The sequence below is a fragment of the Harpia harpyja genome, chromosome 20 (genome assembly GCF_026419915.1).
Source record: "Harpia harpyja isolate bHarHar1 chromosome 20, bHarHar1 primary haplotype, whole genome shotgun sequence".
NCBI lineage: Eukaryota > Metazoa > Chordata > Aves > Accipitriformes > Accipitridae > Harpia > Harpia harpyja.
The window spans coordinates 6,747,259-6,768,198 of NC_068959.1; the positions used below are offsets into that span (position 1 = coordinate 6,747,259).

Below are 20,940 nucleotides of genomic sequence, written 5' to 3' on the forward strand. Positions count from 1 at the left end.
CTACCTATTCCCTGCTGCCCAGGGAATGTGACAAAGCTGACAATCTGTCATGTGTTTTATATAAAGCCTAGCACAAAGGGAACCTCTGGCATCACTGCAAAGTGATTTGCATTCCAAATGACTCAACTGGGAACAGCCAAAGTGCTACTGCTGCTTCTGACCCTGCAAGAGCCAAGGAGAACTGCAGGAAAGAAAAACATATTGTGCCTATTTAACATACTGAAGCTCAGTGGAAACTGGGACTTGGTTCATCCATATTTTTGTCAGGGGCATCACCCTAAATAATTTTAGCAAGAGCTCCCTGTTTGAGAACAATTGGGAGCAGGAGGAGACACCGACTCATTTATTTTAAGCACCTTGAAACTTTGCATTTCTGAAACTTAAATAGAAAAAAAAAATCCTCAGGTGAACACAGAAAGACTAATGGTGTTTGTAAAAGTTAGAATATGGTCTTTCTATATAACCTTATGAAAAGCAATACTCTCCTCAGCCAAGAACACAGTGTCCAGAGAAAAGAAGCTGGAATGCTAACTAAAGCCAATGAACTATACACTCAACCATAGATGACAAGCTAGGACAGACGGTAGGCATAAGAAATATTGACACCTGTAAATATAAATCATTTAATTGCTATCATCCAAGACCAGACAGCTCTTTCTACCTTGCAATTTTACCATGTGCATGTTTAATTAGGATAGTTATACAACTCTATGTATGAAAATGGATGTAGTTGCAATTAATCACTAAATCTGTGTAATATTACATTGGGAGAGAAGAGAAGGACTTAAAAGCTGAGAAGACACTAAAAACGAGAAGATGGGAAAAACAGCAACATCCAGAAGTCTCCTGTAGAGTTCCTAAGGAAACTGCTTTGCGCTCTCACTAATCTATCCACATGTCCTAGCAATTCTAAAAGAGCACATGTAGAAAGTCAATAGAAAGTCATCTCAAAGAAAAAATTACTAGTCTCATTACAAGCAAATAATGGTTTCCTTTTGTGTTTGCTTTGTTGATTCTTGACTACCAAATGTTTGCCTGAAGCTCAAAATATGGACAACTATGGCCAGGATACCAAGCTAAAGACAGGCATGGTTCAAAAAGCAGACTTCAGACACTTTCCAGCCATCTACCATCCCTTGGATGATGCAGGGAATGGCAGCCTGGCAAAATGCAACTGTCAAAGAGCTGATTTATTTTTTTTTCCTCTGGGCTTGTGAATAGCCCAAGCAGCTGTTTGGTCAATACTCTGGGAGAAGGACAGGTGAGACAATTTCTCCTGGGCATATGAGCAACCTGGCACCAAACTGCTGCTACTGCTGCAATGCTTCAGCCACCTTCTCGCAGATGGGAAGGGCAAAAACTTAGATCTCATCTCAAGCGTGGCAAATGTTGGACCACCTGTAACAGGCACTGAACTATTTTGATTTGATGTAGCAAGGTTTGCAGAGAACTGAGAATTAAGTCAGATACTCATAACAAAGGTTAGCACTTTTCTAATGGCTGATATTTTCAGCTAAAGTCCTTGTAATTTCCTAAGTCTTTGATAGTGCCTGCTGATGCTGCAGACACAGCGTGAAGCAGATAGACTGCACTCATCTCATGCTTGCAAAAGAATATCGTTCTCTCTTTCAATAACAGACAATATTTAATTGTAACTGGATCCTTTCATGACTTCATTCTGAAAAACTTAAACTTAATACAGATTTACCCGAATAATTCTGCTGGTAAAAAAATTCAGAGTACTTCCTTTAAAAAAGCAAACAAAATCCCTACCTTCCTAATAAAGGAAAAGAATGGTGCAGTCACTTGTAAGCTGGAATCAAGGCATGATTCAGACATCGAAATGCCACTGTCTATTCAACTGCAACAATAGGAACATCATAATGATAATGTAATTGGAAATAAAACTGCTCATCTTCACAGACTAGACTTCCCTATTCTTCTATTAAAATCCCGTAACTGTATGTTAAGCATTTCTGGACATGTTATATCAGAAATAAAAATATAGCAACACATACTATTCAGTACCCAGAAAAGGGATCAGTCCTATTACTGTGAGTGAGAGATTTCTTGGAATAACATTAAGTAACAGTGAAAACACTCCAACAGAATTTGGGAGCCCACAAAATGTCGACAAAGAAAACAGGAAAGCACAAATGAAGTATTATGGTTATATATGAAGTTTTGAGAGACTGATCCTGAGTTCTGTGAAAACACCAGAGACATCTGAGATGCAAGGGAGCAGAGGCAGAAGCAAGAATTACCCCTACAAGGTAAGGGATTTAGCCACAGAGATAGGGATATAATCCATGGAATCCACAAAGTGAGGTGAGGGAAAGGGAAAAGGCATACTGAGCTGGATGCAAAGCTGCACTGCTACAAAAGGTGGGCTTGGGGAGCACAGCTTTTAAATACAAATTCCATAGTATTTAACAACATTGCAGAAAAATACACAAATTATTCTGATACCTTAAAACTTTAGTCTGATACAAAACAGAGAAATTCATTGTGAAGAATAAGTCTTACATTCTAAAACAGGCTTTCGGAAAAGCAGACACCAAGAGGAAGAGTCTTGGCATATCTTCAGAGTAATTAAAACAGGTCTAGCTGCACATATTTTTATTTTGATCTAATCAGAAAGTAAACAAGAGCACATCCAAGCTGTCAACACAAGTGCAGTCTCAAGAGTAAAATATGTTGTTTGAGATGTCCCAAATCAACTACTTCTGAAAACACAAAAAGCCCATAATATTTGTCAGTTATTTAGTTCTAAACAAGGCAAGAATTTAATGCCAAGAATATACATCAATTTTAAAATGAGATTGGATAGCATTTTAAAACATTTGTCTTCCTGTTGCCTTTATAATATTGAAAATGTTGAATTCTTGTCTGCATGCAAACATTTACTTTAGGATGCCTATTTTACGTAGTGTCAGACACTAGAACAGATGTTACAACACTACCATGAGAAAAATTGTAAAGGACAGTAGTATATGAAATTGTTACCTGAAACTTAGGCTTTCACAGGATGCATCAGTTAAATATAACCAGTGGAACAAGTAGCTATCCCCCCCCAAAATCAAGCAGATATTTGCAGAAACCACAAGTCTGCTACACAAACCTATGCAAAACAATCTAAAAAAAAAAAAAAGCTTCTGCAGTTAAAACTTGTATTCTGACTGTCTTAAGAGGACAAAGAAGTAGATATTCCAAGTTCAGTGAGGAACAGGCTTCTATGAATTGCAACCAAAATACAGTCAATTTATGTCTGAAGAACACTCAAAACTCTTCTCCGATTGCAGCAAAACAGATTTTACTCTGCCAGGCTAAGAAAGGGCACAGCACTATGCCCTCTAAACACGATTACGTACACTTTAGTGTTTTGCAGCGTACCACTCATTGCTGTACTGCTAATAGACATGTGATGGACATTCACAAAGTTCCGCTCCTTTAAGAAAAACAGGCATATGATTAGAAAACCAGAAACAGCAAGAGTAGCTTTCCAAAGATGGGTATGACACAATTAACTTCAAAAAAAATACTAAACCCTAATCCGATTCTTGTTGTGCTAGCCTGTAGCACATTGAATTAAGTCCATAGGTGATAAATAATAATCTTATAAGCTGGAATTATCTTTCCGATGCCCGCCCTCCTTCATTAAACAAGAAATGCCGCCTCAGTATAATGTTCTTGCCATATTTTTGATCAGCTTTATAATCTACTATGACCAAGAGCTCCTAAAAGGACAGCTAAATAGCAAAATCAGTTGAGGAAACTGTTGGGCCATATTTAGATGACAACTGCTGACACATTATTTCATAACCCAGTTGCTCTATTCTGACACCGAAGGAGATGTTTCTTAAGGAGAAATCTGTGTAAGATCAAAACAGGTAGTCACAGCTAAATCCTTCTGCTTCATTCGCAAGTCCAAATCATGCTGATACAGGCGAGATGGTGGAGCTATGCCCCTGCATTTCCTCAAGCCTGACAAGGTCCATCTGTGTCTCTGATACAGCCAGCATACCCTACTCAAGAAAACTGACACAGCGTCTCAAAGATAGAATACAGTATTAGTATGTAGAAGAGAGGTGTTAAGACTTCAGCTTCACTGCAGATCATTTCCTCTCCATCGAGCTCTTTTTTATCTTCTATCATAAGTCATGTGACACTAAGCACTATTAGAAGAATTAAGATCCTTCTATTAAGCTACAAGATCCACCCACCTCTTCTCTAAGCCTCCCACAAGTTCCTGAATCTCTGCTCCATCTTGATTTTTGAAAGCAAAAATACACTATTTCAATGCTTCTGATGGGCACCAGGAAGACAGATTCATGGCTGGGCTGAGAAGGGGGGAGCACCCAAAGGCAGAATTTATACATCTCTGGGACCAGAACTGCAGCAGAGTTCACTTAAAATGGTAAGGACACTGGGTTTGGGGGTTTGGCTTTTGTTTGTGTTCCCCCCCCCCCACTTTTGACTGCCTTGATCATTCTACTTATATCACATATTCCCTTTCTGTAGAAGGACTTTTGTCTTCTGGGAATTACATTTATATATATTTGTTAATGCATGTGACCTTTTGGGTTCTTCACACTAGGGAAAACCAAGCCTAGATAAGGGAAAAGCAGACAGATGTTGCAAGGATTTTACAGACATTTCACACAACCTTTTTCTCTTTCAGCAATGCTTCTTTGTATCTACTTGCACTACAATTTTTTTGAAAAGGAAACAGACATTCCACTTAAATAATGCCAGAAGAATAAAAAAACCCCTCGGTACAAAAGAATTTATCATTTTATCATCCCCTTTCTGCAATCTGTGCACAGATTTTTTTTTTTCCCATTCAGACAGTTTTACAAGGCATTTAACTATGTATTATGGTGAGTAAACTGCATTTGCAGTCCTATTTAAGGAACACTTTTACTGTTAAGGTATTAGTATGCTAACAAAGTAGATGAAATTTTATATTCAAACCTTGAACAAATGCAAATTAATAAAAAGCAGAAGGGTCACATTAAATTTTGACTAGGGAAATGGTGTAATCCTAACATAACACACTACCAAGAAAAGGTTCCTCATGTCACAATTTCAGATATTTCTGAAATACGTAAGTCTTTCTATCTTCAAAAGGTATTTCTGCTTATTTGAAAAAAAAAAAAAAAAAACCTTTCTTCACATATACTTTTGAACAATGTCCAAAACCTGTTACCTTAGATCTTGGATTTAACACCCAATCACTGATTACAGTGTCACATTCTTGCTTAATCAATAATATTAATGTAATGCAGACCTTACTGGTCCATTCATCAATTTAAGACACGCTTGGATTTTGATAACTGAAAGTCTCTGTAATCTTGCATTCTGCAGTGTGACCAAGTGCTAGCAGGTGGCTTCCATTTTGCTGTTTCTGGATAGCAGTTCATATTCCCACTAATAGAAGTTGGAGCTAAAAAACCCAGGGATTTCTAAGAAGGGTAATCTGTCATGCTCATGTATTTTCTTCTATCTACAGACAACTTCCATACAGATCCATCAATCTGGACAGTCATTCCAAACAAATTCAGCAAGGCGTGAAAGAAATGGCAAGAGAGCCTTACCCAAGGACACTACAAAATATTTTTAGAGCTTCATAAATAGCATATTCATAGATTAATATCATAAATTTGATTCCACTGAATCCATAGATTTTGGGAATTACTCTGCTGCTGGAGCTCAGACTTTGGATAAGAAAAAGAATGTAATTACTTACAGTCACTAACAGTCCCATGGGCCTTTTCACAGTCACAGAACTAATTACCCTTTCGGCTGGCTAAGGAAAAATGAGCCTAACTGCTGTTATTTCATTTGTGGATGAGGCATACACCACGCAGAAACACTGGTAAGAAGTTCTGCAAGGCACTGAGGCTATGTTAGCTTTGTAAAGGGGTTTCCCTGGCTTGTCTTGAAGAGACAAGTGCTTCCTTATGGTCCAGAATCTGTGCTTCAAACACACTCCTCTCCATGGCTTGTTAAGTGTCAGACACCTCCATCTACTGTGTGACAGATTTTCCTGATGGATACACCTCCAAGAAATGCAGTGGGAAACAGGATTAACTACAGTGCTGTTGGCATTTGTTCCCCACATTTTCATTTAGCAAATATAAACAATAAACAATATAAAATGATCAAAGATACATAAACTATCATTAGACTATTGATTGTTTTGCCTTTTTTAAAGCTTCAACTTCAATGACTCATCTCTCCTCCCTTTTCACTAATATTCCAGGGTAAATTAATAATAATAAATTATAGTAACAATATTGTAATATACAATAAAATTAGTTTTGAGCTGTGGATTAAAAGTAGGCCTCAGTAATCCAGGGAAAGTTTTGCAGTGGTTTTGGTATAGGGCTGAAATATTAATCAGCACATGTTTGTGCAAAATAATCTGCAATGCACCCTGCCATAGCTTTCATGCATGGGTTCAGCTTACATTTACATTAAAAGACATTTGTGAGAAAAAGGCAAGCAGCAGAGGAAGAGATGTGCTGCACGCAGCGAGTGCCACAACAGAGGAGAGTGGCATTTCGACTGCGAGATCTCTGCAGTCTCCTCTACCCACCCTGAATTAGGGCAAGAACATGAAATAGCCATTAGATGGCAACAACTTCAAATTACTTCCTGTCCCTCCTGCCTCTGACCCAGTGACCTAAAACAATCCACATAAAATACATGCAGTTTTATCAGAGTTCAAAGCAAGTACAGACCTTGCTTCCCGTGCTAGTGTGCTTTTTAAGCGAATACAGGGCCATCAGAAATCCTCCCCTTGAAAGGAAACTGTTTCTGGGAGCCCGTGTTGGGCAGCTCTCCCACAGTACTACAGCAGGAGAACATCACCTTCTGTGCACATCACGGAACAGAAAAACCTTCTTGCAGAAAACGAATGCATCGTTTCTTCAGAAGTACAATGAAGATTGATCCTGATAAGATGTCTACAGCTTGTTCTAAAGACTTTAAAAGATTTACCTGTATCAGGTAAATCCTCTGGAAAAGGTATTACATTAGAAGTTGTTTAAATACTTCAGGAAATTTCTTCAGCACTGATAAACAGTAGTTATTAGAATCCAGCAACTTCATTTTGACACTCTTTTATTCTATATTTATCTTTTCCTGTCTATATTTGTTCCATAAATTCTGAGTATGAAATTTTAACTTTAGAGGCTTCTTTGGCTTATATTCTTTTCTATAATTCCAAATAAAAGTCTAGATTTTAATAGAGAAGTTCATTATCAAATTTAACTATTTTGTATTTGACAAGACTGTCTCCACCACACACAAACAAAAAAAGAATTAAAATGCTATTTTACCTGCATTTCCTTCCTATTCCCATAATTGATAATAAAGGAGACAGCTACTATATATTTTCTCTTACCACACAGGCTCTTTTTTACATTAGACAATATTTGTTCTGCTTTAACAGAAGTAGCAAGCAAAACCACTCATAAAACTGCCTTCCTGCCAGTGATATCATAGTCTAACATAACCTATGCTGGGAAAGACGTCCTTCACTTAGGTTGATAGAGGACATCTACAAGAATGTGTAAAAAATTTATTTTACATGCACACAGTAATACATACAAGGATATACACAGAGAAAAGAAAATAATGTTGCAAATATATATATATATATATGTACATCTGTTAATGTAAAAAGTTCACCAACTCCTTAAGGTCAACACCTACTTGAGTTTTAAAACTCAACTTGAAGTCAAAGGGGCAGAGGCTTAGTGCACTATCACACAAGAAAAAACAAATTCTGATATTAGCAATAGAAACTTCATTTGACATGGTGATGATAGACTGATTCAAGAGTGACAGTTGTTATCTAGCCACCAGAAGGAATTTATATTCTGCTAAGAACAAATTTCCATAAGGCTAAAATTTTCAAATGTGTATTCAAGCATAAAATAACTTGGATAAAATATTAATCCCATAGGTGAGAACTGCTTACTGAGTTCTTTTCATCGGGAATCACCTCTCTGCAGGTAGGCAACATCCATAAATCCATATAATATTTGACTTATTTTTAGCACAGACGTTGCTCAAGCTGGTGATTGGAATTCATGAGAATATCAAAGTAGGAAAGCGTGCAGTTCACAGAGTGTGCATTATCAGCAGTTGCCGCTTTCCTCTCTGCTTCATCAGGAAGACAGAATATTCCTAAGCTTTGGTACGCAGCAGTATAAAAATTATGTTACAGTATATAAAATGACATGAGGTCTATTTTCACCTATCTATGGAAAGAAAACGTAGAGCCATGAACCTGGTCATCGTAATACAGTTGCAAAACTGTCTTGTGAAGAATGCATTTTTAAAAGAATAAAGGAATACTGCACAGCACTAGACATCGTATGGAAATAAGACCAACTCAGTGGCTCACCTGAACTTTCACTTTATATCAACTCTATTTAACACATACTTCACTGAATCAGCAGCAGAACAGCTGTCAAATACACAGGGTCAACTCCTCTCCAACATTTAGGGATAGAAAATACTAAAGAGATGTACTGCACTGGAATATCTAATTAGCAGATGATGTGGTCATTCACCACCTAAAAAGCATGCAGGCAGTGGTAACGGTTGAAACGGCAGAAAAAGGAAGACCAGAGAGTACCTTGAATGTGTTTAAGACTGCTTTACACACAACATTTGTTTGAATAGGCTCATCACATAAGCGTAGGTTCGTGAATCTATATCCCACTTGGAATAATTCTCACTGAGGGGGATGCTGGATTCCAAACTGTCCCTGCACTGAGACTAACACCAAAGGACTAGTCTACATCTCAGTTACACACACTTGCAGTTCCTACATCAAGCAAGCAGGAAGTTATTTATAGGAAGCTCTGCAAAGCACGGATTGCTAAAGAGATCCTTTACATGACCATAATGCAATCAAAACAAAAGCTGTGGAGCGACATTCCTCTTCATTACAGTGTGGTGCTAAGGTGGTACTTCAGTTCTAATTACTTTTAGTCTGTCGTGTAGTTTGAACACTGCAAGTCCAATATTAATTTTGAGATAGGGCCTACAGCCCAAATCAGTGACAGAGATTCCAGTACACCAGTGACTGAGTACATGCAGCTAAAAACCAGCATCTCAAATACTCAAAGATAAAATACGCATCATCTCCAGTAATTAACACTTTTTTAAAGCTTGCCATGAGTAAAAGTAAATATTTGGAAGTCAACATGCTGAAGACAGTATTAGCTTTTTTCCAAATATCCAAGTATCCAAACAGTTGCCTGGCTAGCTTAGAAGACACCTTTCTACCCACAGCAGCTCTCATGTTTTATAACTTAAGACATCATTGCAATCTACCAGAACCTAAAATTATCATCAAACCTATTACATGGTTTAACACGTATTAGAGCAAACAACACTAGAGCTGTGTTGTTACTGGTAGCCTTTTTTTCTGCCACGATAAGGCATTCCAGGCCAAAGAAGTCACAAACCATTGCTAAACAGACTGCAGACCTTACAATCTTACAGGTATTTCAAAGGGAGACCAGACCTGAAGGTTTAGGAGGGTACTACATCAGTAGAGAGAAAAGTGGCAAAAAACCACAAAAGGAAAGTGGTAAAAAGCATTTCACTAGAATATGGGACTTTTTACCTGCAGATTATTTGCAAAAGTGTCTAAGGAAGATACCCAAGACAAAAATGGATTGTCAACAGGCTTTGACTTGCTACACAGGGGTCAAAATCTCCCTGGAAAATTCCTGTGGTATATAGAAATGGCAAGGTCAAACGCCACTAAACCAGAAGCAGCCACAAGACAGAAAGAAGCAACCGTAGGACCTTAGTAAAAGAATTCAATTCTAATTGTATGACAATATGCGGAGCAATAATTAGGAAATTCCAGTTTCCAAGCAACACCCTATGCTTAAAGAAAAGGGACTGAAGATATTCTACGAAAAAAAAAAACCCAGCCAGCAGTACAGCCATCAAATATAGATATATGCCTTTTCTGATTATGCTAAATAATTCCAAATTGAGAAAACCTTCTGGGAAAATGAACAATGTAGTTATCAGAATTGTGAAAATCATTTTTAACCAAGGAAAATGTTTACATATGAGGCTCCCACTGGCTAAAGTAACTCACTAGTGACAGCACAATTTTACACAGACAGCCCTAAAAAAAGTAGAAATCTGTAGAAATCCAGATTTTCAGCATTATTCTAAACCAGCAATAGTCTATTTCTAGACAATTTGGAGGCAACTGCTCTCCAAATCACTAAGTTTTGTTGATTCCTGTATGGCACTCAAAGACACATCATAGAAAGAGAACCCTCTGTAAACTGTCATTAAAAAAAGCATGCAAGCTCAGATCCTGATATAACTGTTAACATTTGAAAGTCCCCACCATAACAGCCAGTTGAAGACACGCTACTATAAAAATTCTTCAGGTACAGATGCTTTGTAAAATTCTAGACCTTCCATTATACATTAGATTTTCTTCTTCAGAAAAGTTTGAAATGGACTGCTCCTAAGATCTTACAGATACTTCCTCACTCCAAAACACCCATATTCCCACCACAGAGGAAAGTGTTCCACATTGGATAAAATGTACGCTGAAGGAAAATAACTTTTCAGAATTATTGGCTTATTTTGCTATATTGCATACATGTAATCATCAGAGAACAGGCTATTTCAAATAGCATCTGTGTGCTGCCAAGAGCTCTTTAGCAGTAGTTTATATGGCAAAAGAGTACTTGGGCAAAAAATTTATAGTGAAAGAGATCACGTTTTATTTACCTTGATGAGTCATTGTGACAGGTTCTTCACTGGATATATTGTTGTAAATGACCACAGCTGTGGCATTATGTGAAGCTGCTCGCAGTATTTTCTCTCTAAACGTACAGTTTCCTCGCTGTAATAAAGCAATCCACTGCTTAGTGTTTGGTGGAACTTGGAAACGTGTTCGAGGGTCACAGCCCAGGCGATCTGCAACTGAAATGGGAAATACACTTACACAGATGGCAATTTGTTCAAACAGGCAAAAAAGAAAAAACTAACTCCAAGTTTTGCTGAATTACTCAACTGTTATGCACTAGGAAGCCACTATCCTCACATTTATAAAGCTTAAAGATAACTGTATTCTTATAAAAAAAAAGTCTTAAAAAACCCCAAATCTTACACATTTAAAGCTGTGACTATATGCCTGAGAATTAGGCTCACTAACACAATCTATTTTTAACTCTAGTGCAGCTAGAACAATGAATTCACATTTGAATCAATACCTGCCCAGAGGCTGAAAAACATTAGAATATGGTTCATATGCTATAGGCATTTACAAAACAGCTGTTTATCAGTCATTCTGGGGAATATAACTTTTTTTTCTAACACAGTCATAAATACCACTGCAGTGGGAAATACAACTAAACAAAGGAGGCTATGAAAACAAGATTTCAGAGTTATCTACCATGTGCAGGCTACTGTAAAAAAGGACAGTATTAAAAGCTGATCTTGTAAAACCCCAGCAGCCAACATCAGCTTTTTATGTATGCACATTTTGTCTACAAGGAAGTGCATTCAAATTCATAGAGAAACAAACGGTTTTGCAAACATGATGCACTCAAGTTGACAGCTAAACAGGTATTAGTGGTATAAAGGAAGAGTAACAGAAATGGCAAATGCCAGATGTCTGAATTCAACAGTATGCAAATCTCTTTTGTCCTTTCTGATGCTGTAATATATCCTGAACAGCCCAAACCCACACAGAGCTATGTACAAAAGGCACAAAATGCAACGCAGAAGATAACTTCACAGTACAGCAGCTGAAACTGATGAAAGACATTTCTGTTTGCACAACTGGAAACAGGCAGCTAAGTCTGATACACTGGTAATATCATTAAAGGACTTTAGAAATTTAGAGCTAACAGTATCTCATAATACAAATATATTTACCCTTTCAAATGCCAAGAATGTAAGAATCTTTGACTACTAAAAATGGTTGGGATAAACAGTGATTTTTCAAGACATAAACAAACAATTTACTTGCATAATAACTCTGAAAACATTACAGTTCATAAGAGCAATTCAAATGAAGTGTCCCATAATTTTCTCCTTTTAAAAGCAGCAAGTTCTTCAGCAGAGACTATGAGATTTCAGCAAGAGATCTACCACAAAAAATATCCAGTTTAACATATTAGCTAGAAACAAAACAAAAGATCTTTTTAAGCACTCTCAGCTTAACAAAGCTCAGGTTAAAACCTATAACAAAGGAGATTCAAATAGCTAAAGGGTCTTTTCTGAAACAAGAAAGAAAATCTTTTGCTTGCCAAAGAAAACTAGTGCAGATGAATCTATACTGTGGCAGTCATACAGGAAGTCGTTGCATCTCTTAATTTGGACAAGAAGTGCCTCTCCCTGTTCCCCTGGAAGGAGGGTGGGGAGCCAGATAGAAGCACATCCTTTTCACAATTGTTTTTCAAGGCTGCATTAGACATTTCAGACATGAAGGGCTATTGGCTGTATTTTTGTATTTATGCTTTTGTTCTATACAGGGATCAGGGAAAATCTGAAATATAGATGCCTGAAGCCAAATTTTATAGCGTATTTTCATCCATTTCCCTGACATTATTACTCAAATCCCTTTGGAAATTGCTAGCTAGCACTGATGCACACACATTGTTTTGGAGCACTGGTGAGGGCCATCATGAACAGCAATGATCATAGGAGTGCACTTCCATATCAACTGCACTTTTGTAGCTTGTCTTTATAGTCTTAAATTTAAGAGAACAGTACATTTTTTTAAAGGAATTATAGTACTTTTTGAAAATGTGACAGAACCGTAACATGGCACATGTGCAACCAACCTTGATGTCCTCTGTTAAGACAAAAGCAGTTCAATGCATACTTCCCCCTTCTTCAGAACGTTTCCACTTAAAAATGTGGGTGGGGGAAAGCACCAGCAGACTGTGATAGTAAGTTTCTCAAGCCTTGAAAGCTAAAAACCCCATCCTTCCCCAGTGAAATCAGATTAAAAAATCTCAGGTGTGATACATCCTTTGGAAAATACCATTCAATAAACAGCCACAATTCCACGGAATCTCCTCAAACTGCCAAAAATAACTCTGAAAGTAGACACTATGGCCTACATAAATTTACTTAAAATATATGGGATGGATGAAGAGCAGTAATCCTATGGATTATGTACAGTTTGCTTCACTACGATCATGCTCAAAACTAAAATACCAAGTGAAAACAAAAATGGCCACAAATAGGGCCACTGGCTATTAGAATGAAAAAATCATAAAAGCAATAAAAGGCAAAAGGCACCTTATAAAGGGAGGCAGCATTCTCAAAAGTCTGTCACAGTTCAGTTTTACAAAAATTTATGTAGGCACCTTTAAGCTAAAAATTTCAAACCATACAAATATAAAAACTGACAAAGAAAGCAGTAAGAGATAACAGAAATCGCTTCTGTGGGAAACGTAGTACAAAATTTTCTACATGGTCGAGATCAAAGTCTCTTTCAGCTGTGGACAGAGCTATGAAATGTTACTGGATAGAGCAACAGGATTAGGAAACAAGATATTAAGAGATAAAAGCTTTCCAGATATAGACCAACAAACACCACTCAAATGCATACAGCATGTTATTCCTGACTAGGTAGCTTCAGTATGTCCCGATGAAAAATTAACAGCTGACAATATTCTTTTAGTACTATTTAAATAATACAAAAACATTACGGAAAATCTGGTTGCTTTAGATAAACCTGAACTGAGTAACTGCAAGTCACTTGAGATTTAATAAAAAGTTACAACCCACATTTCTTTACATTAGCATCCTATTACACCATACAAATGTTAAGTAATCTTTTCACTTTTAACTGAAGAAAGTTCAGGAACAATAGTGGAAAGTCTGACTTTTTCTGCTCGTCTTTTCAGTAGACTTAATACACTCTGAAAAGAGTGAAAGTCTTATAATCACAGTCACCCTTCTAGCATAGCGAGCTGGCTAAAATAAAACATCTGCTACACACCTAACGTACCAGGCACATCAGTTGGCTTTGTAAGGGACATAGATAAAGAACAGTATCAGCAAGAATCATCATCGATAGCTCTCCATTATCATGCCATCTATGGTCTGTTGTCCAAAGTCCAATTAGGACCTAAAAGACTCGGGCTTGCAAGTATTACCTGGATGATGTCCATGCCAGAATGAAAAGCATCTTCACATTAAATTAAAGTTATTCTAAAACAAATCACTTGCACATAAAAAGATATGATCAGAAGTTACTCATATAATGCCATAATTTCAGAAGATAAGCATAGAGAAAGCCATCTAAGTATGTTTCCCTATAGGTGTGCTACTCTTCTGGCTTATTTGAAATAAAAGTTATTTACTCTGCCTTTCCTTTCTCCATGTCTACCTATGTACCATGAATGTGTTGGCAAAAAACCAATTTTCTGTTAGAAGTGGCAGCCTGCTGGGTTAAAGAGCTATGTACTATGTTGTTGTAAATATACCCCTTCCTACTGTAAGCCCCAACACCAAAGAGTCTCTTAACAGAGGAATCAGTGCGATTTAAGCATCTACCATTAGGCTGCATCTTTGTTCTTGACTTTTGGAAAGCTTCAGTTTCCTCCTGCAGAACACACAGGAGTGCTCAACTTGCATATAACTGTTTCTCTTTAAGCATTGTTTTTAAATTCAAGAGCGCTTCCTGCTAAAGGACTAACGTTTGTGACAGCATTTTAAGGATTCATGTGAAAGTAAGTTGTTAATGCAATAGATCCAACCAGGCTTATTCAACTACTGAAGTAGTATTGGCAAGCTTACATTAGAATAGCAACAGTACTTTCGTCCTCATCTTTTCCAATTGCTTGGCCAGGTCCTTTAGCCTTCCCCCTATAAGAGGGATAGCCATTTTGTGGTAGCAAAAATGAAATTAATAGGTTAGCTGTCAGAGGCTTTGTCAGAAGTAAGCACGCACCTGCCTGAATGCAGACTGTCTCCTTCTACTTCTGAACCGTGACTGGATTTGCTTTCTCTCATATACTGTGCATTTATGTTGCTCTTCCATTACTTGGAATATAGCTGTGACGTCCCACTTCAGCCAAGGTTGCTGCATTGACTGTTATCAGACTTTGTCCCCTTTTCACAGAAAAGGGCCAGTGCCATGATCCCACACCCTGGGCATTAACTATTTTATTCCATGTTTTTTTTTCTTTTTTTAAAAAAAGGTCAGATACCTTGATATTGATTGCATCTTAGCTAATACTCTACTCTCTGAAGCCAGCAACAGTTGCCAGAGCTGGTGTGTCTCAGCTACACATACAGAAATCATTTTAAAGTCTGACCTTCAATCACTGTAATACAACAGGTGGAGAGACACCACCAATATTTTGAGGGGCAGCAGATCAAGAGACTCGTTGGGAAAGAAAGCAGCACAGGGGCAGATGCAGTGCCATGCAGCCTGTGCCCCAAAGCACTCCCTCCCTCCAGCAGGCACTGCCCAGGCAGGTGCTACGTACCACACCTGACTGGCAAAACAGCCAGCCTTGTGCAACACATTAATCATAATCCTGTGATAAAATTTCCAGAAAAGGAATTCAGCTGGCAAATTTACAGAAGTTACACAGCAGCACTGATTGATTCTTGTTTCAACAAAGGGTACTAGTTATTTGCTGTCCCATTAGGGTTTAATATGTGTAGTATATATCTTTTCTTTCAATGCATTACTACTTGTGTTATTATCAATATACTCCTTATTCAAGCCACTTATAATTTCCACTTTTTAAAAGTTATGTCAATGAGTTATGTACAGCAATATTTTATTTTCAAGAGCTATTTCAGGTAATTGCTTTGACTAAAGCTGGCTTTAACACTAAAAGAAACTCTTTGAACAAGAGGTAATCTTGTTTCAGGGACTAAGTTAAACAAAAGAAAAATCACTGAAGCTTGTAAGAGTCCTGTAATAGTTCAGATTTAATCTTGTTAGCTCAGTTAAGTATACCACAATTTTGGCTATAAACTCCAATATATAACCTCCACTTTTGTTATCAATTAGTAACTACTAATTAGGCTGGATACTGAGACCAACGGTAAAAGATGCATGGCACAAGATTTTTCTTCCACTACTCTATTGATGTATTTGCTTGTTGCATTTTCCTACAGCTTATTGTTTTGGATTCTGGGCTAGAAAGGAACACAAAATTCTGTCTGAATGTTACCTAAAGCTCCACAGTTACCAGGAAACTGGCATTTTAAACCTTCTGCAGCTAAAACTTGTTCACACAACATGTTTATGAAGTGTCAGATGCTACAAAATGATATACTTACAGTACCATGCCAAGATACACCTCCATTCCTAACGCTGTGCCAATATTATTTCTTCCCCACTTCCACCTTTTTCTAACATACATTTTTCCTCAAATTCTCAGTCTCCTTGCCCAGCCACAACCCTACTACCCCTTCAGCAGGGATCTCCCCTTTCAATGAGCTCTTTCTCCAATGCAGCTTTCATACAACCATCACCTCCCCACACGCCCTTTAGACTCCAGTCCCTTTCCACCCCCTCATTCCTGGCCTATTGGCTCAGCGAGTCCTAACGTTTGGCTTTGAGTCTGCTGCTATTTAACTTCCTATCAGTCCCATCTTCAGTCCTAATCACCCTGCCTGCATCCCCGCTACCCAAGCCAGCCAAGCTGCACAAAACCTCGCCTCCCAGCAAGGTCCGACCATCTGCGAGGGGACTTTGAGAGGACACAGGACTCTACTCCTCAACTCTGTATCCAAACCCAGAAAGACATGCAATAACCCAGATTCAACAGAAGAGTCCTGTTCACCGTGGAGAACATTTTTGAGGGAACTAAGCCAAAGTTTCTACCAAGAACTGTTAAAGTGAGTTTTTGATGGCTTCTGGTTTGGTTTGTCATAGCAAGAGGAGTATGCCTGACACCTAAAGGTCAGCACCACAACTGGTGTCAGGCACCTAATACCAAAGATGCTTAAGAGCAGAGGTCACTAGAGTGGCACAGGGCTGAACGCTTACACAGTGCGTGTACAGACATTGCCACAAGTACCTAGGCAGCTACGGTGAGAAGTTTGCGCTGAAATGCATGGTTCTGGAAAGTCACAAATAACTGAGGACAGGACTGAATGAGAAATGCTCAGTAACATCACCAAAGAGATGACATAAACCTGAACTAAACTATCAGAAAAGCTGCATCAGGCTGTGAAGATGCATTTTGCTATCACCCTTCCATGCAGAACGAGAGGAGCATTTTCTGATAATCTTCATATCCAGAACCTGTTTAAAAACCTCTTCTAATAGGAAATTATTTAAGTAATGACAAAAGACTAACAAGTTAAAGGAAGTAAGAAAAGGAACTAGAAGCGGAAGAACGGAAGAGAGATTAATAGAGAAACTCTGCAGCTATGTTGCATTTAATGCACTTGAAGAGATGCGTACACAGGTGCTGTATTTACACCCAGTGGCAACTGTGACCGACAGCTTGCTGGAGCTACACTTTCACAAGTCACATTCACAAGCGGTCATGCGAATTACTGCCGTATCACTTGCAGGGGAACATCGCTTTAGAAAGCCAGTATCAATTTCATACAGAGGTCTATAAAAAGAAAAGGGAGTTTTAATACATGTATTAACATGACAAGGTTGAATTTGATTAAAGGAATTCTGCTAATGAAACAGGAGAAGCAATTGAAATATCATTCTGCACTGAGATTTAAAGGATGTGTAATCACATGGACTGGCAACTTCAAAAATAGTATATAAAATATTGGGCATAATCAAGAACACGTTAACAAAAAACCACTGCAGAACACACCACTTAAAATCACAGGCTGTGCTATTACGAATGGTGTATGTTCAGCAGCAGATCATTGGCCCCAAATCTTGAATTAGTAAATTCATTTATTTCCCTGCAGGCAATGAATCCTTTCTTAACACAGCATGCAAAAATGTGACACTAAGGACATTTCAGCTCTAAAACATGGATGCTCCAGTCTACACCATCAAGGTGCTAACAGATGACCCACGTCTGTGGAAATTTCAAGGGACAGCCCATAAATGGGTGAATGCTTGACATCAAAGCACTTTCAAAGTCAAGGTATCTTCAGATATAGTTGTTAACAGTTGTAGAGTCGTTTCTTCTTAGGATACATGAGAACTGGGGTAGAGCATTTACTACTCTAACAGCAGAGGCTGGTGCTAGCTACTCGTGTTAAGAGCTATCAGAAAAAAATATTTTGCAAACAAGTTCTACAGCAATATTAGCAGGCTGATAAAAAGGCATTAGAGCAATTACTTTCTGCATGACAGCATCGTCTTATCAGAGCTAGATAGAAAAAAGCAGAAGAATACAAACATAAGACCCTTAAGCATTCAAGAACATCTTAACTAAAAGCATAAGATATTCCAGTCTCTCCTACTACATGAAATATTTTTAAGCCAGATGAAGCATGCCTTGGCAAAATTCAGATAAAATGTGTACTATATAACAACCTACATAGAACAATTCAGAAGAACTTTCAAGGAAGACAACTGCTGCAGTCTTTGCTTTAACAGTCTTCTGTTGACAAACAGAAGGACAAAACTGAATCTCCCCAACAACTGATGGCAAAGCTTTAATGACTGCAGCATGTCAAAACTGCAGAAATTGAGGTCTGCACTTTCATGATTCCTGCTGTGCTTCCTCACAGAAGTTATTCATCATAATACTTAGCAGTAAGGTATAAAAATGCTGCTTATGGACTGCTCAATTTTATTTAGCTCTTCTCTCATTACTAGCTTCCAGTGAAAATGCTGTCAGCCTTCCTCAATGTTTTCATCACACTTTAGTGAAGACCATATCAGAAGAAAGCAGAAAAAGTTACAGAAGCAGGTTAAAAAGTAATTAATATCAAAAGTTTTTATTGACAAATAATGTAGCTACTACAAAAAAAAAATCAAGCATTTTGATACCTTGGATATATTAAAAGACAGCAGTTTTAAAAACCCCCAAAATACTACTTGCATCAACAGTGTTTACATGCCTAACACTTTCAGGACAGCCTCCCGATTTCATATGGCGGTTGGGGTGTCTGTGTTTAAGTGAGGAATACCAGGAAGCAGAAGAAAGACTGAGGATATTTGATGATAGCTGACTGCGAGAGCATGGTGAAGGTAGGATTTGAAGTACAAATGAAAATCATTTTACAGTAGACTTGCTCAACGATTTCTGCTTCCTCACCCTTCCACCCCAAAATATGCTGAATTAATATATTCTAGTTAACACTTTGTAAAGCTAATGAAGCTGAGCTTCAATGAAACTGGCAAGCATCTGCTGATGCAGTCTGCTTCATACATACTAGAAGCTTATAGTTGGCTGCCTAGCAGGATGCATTTTGTTCTGAAGAAGCATCAAAGTATTCTCCTGATCTTAAGATTTGGTAAATTCTCAAAAGCTTTTAATAATACCGTAGTTCTGCCTTATCAATTCTTTTAAAAAACTCCTCTTAATATTCACCACTTAGAGTCTAGTCTTAACTGACTACATTATTTCACTTAATGCATTATTCAGAGGTTTAGTGTCCAGGAGACAGGTTGGGACCACTGTGATCCATAAAGTGATCCATTTCTTAAAGATGGCAGTTTAGATAATGTCAAGAAGGGTTTTCAAAATAAGATACTCCTAAAACCACATCACTATGACTGCAGCAGTTGATTTCATTTCAGGCAGAAATCGAGACAATACTCTTACCTGTTTAAATTAGTGTTCTCTATAAAACCCAACATTTGTCAAAAAACAATCGATGGACAACAGCTTCGCTTAATAAAAAGAAAACTTATTTGAAAGCACTACACAGCGTTCAGTACCGCAAACAAGTGCCTTTTGGACTGGCCACAAGAGTAACAGCTTGACAGCTTCAGTCCTTCCACGTCTCAATGGACAGCTTAAACAGCATTTTTAAGAAATGTACACTGAACAACCATGACTTCGTGCAGCTCCAAAAGCCATCCAGATGCATATCTATCACGGTGAGATAGCTATGCAGCTGTTCCGAGATTCATGGCAACGCTGATACCGAATCCTGTTAACTATTGCTACCGACTCTCTGGAATTAGTTTAGAAATAACACCTTCATCGCTCAATAGGACTAGCCTGCTGGCATCCATGCTGGGAAACACACCATGCTTCGCAGAGCCCTTATTAAAGCCAGCGCTCTCAGATCATGGATTTTTTCTTTTTTTTTTTTTTTTTAATTTTCCTCCGGGCAAGTTCTTCCTCCTCGTTTGTCAGAGCTCTCTAGGAAAGTCTGCAAAGCTCAGACAAAGGCCTTGCGGAGGAGGCACCCGACAGCAAGCGACCGACGGCTGCGAAGGAAGCGTTACCTCCGTTGATGGGGACGGGAGCCACCAGCAGGCCCTTCACCTCCACCTTGGGGGAATCCTGCCCGTAGCGGCCGCGGTCGATCCTCAGCAGCGTGGGGCCGCCCCGCTCGGGGCTCAGCACCGTCACGTTGATGAGGGCGGTGTAGTACGCCTGGCTGGCGTTGTCGGCGCCGGCCGGCCGGACCCAGCAGTGCCAGAGCAGCAGGAGCAGCAGGACGGAGGAGCCGCCGTTCCGGTGCTGGCGAGCCCACCGCCAGCTCATCTTCGACTCCGGGCGAGCCGACGGCCGTCACCGCTTGCCTCCGCCGCTCCCCCCGCTCCCTCGCGGCAGCGCCGAGCCCCACACGCCCGGGTGTATTTTATCCCATCTGACAGCCCAGGAGCGGAGAAAGACCGAAAGCAGGCGGAGGGGGGGGAGGAGAGCACGGGCTCATGCCATGGGAGGAGCCAGCGGAGTCATGGCAGGTCCCGGCCGAGTCCGATCCGTCGAACGCGGCCCCCCGAGGTGGGGGGGGGGGAGGCTGCTCGGGGCGACCCCCTCTCCGCCGGCCCCTCAG

General features: G+C 39.0%; 1 protein-coding gene across 3 annotated transcripts in view; it reads right to left on the reverse strand.

Annotated features, from left to right (window-relative positions):
• RNF130 (ring finger protein 130) overlaps positions 1-20,940 on the reverse strand; it is a 54,954-nt gene extending 34,014 nt beyond the window's left edge. For all 3 annotated transcript variants that reach the window (XM_052816180.1, XM_052816179.1, XM_052816181.1), the window contains exons 1-2: positions 20,384-20,940; positions 10,795-10,989 (exon numbers count right to left, since the gene is read on the reverse strand). In XM_052816180.1, the coding sequence (XP_052672140.1) occupies positions 10,795-10,989; positions 20,384-20,645 (457 nt within the window). In that variant the 5' untranslated portion in view covers positions 20,646-20,940. The remainder of the gene's footprint in view (positions 1-10,794; positions 10,990-20,383) is intronic.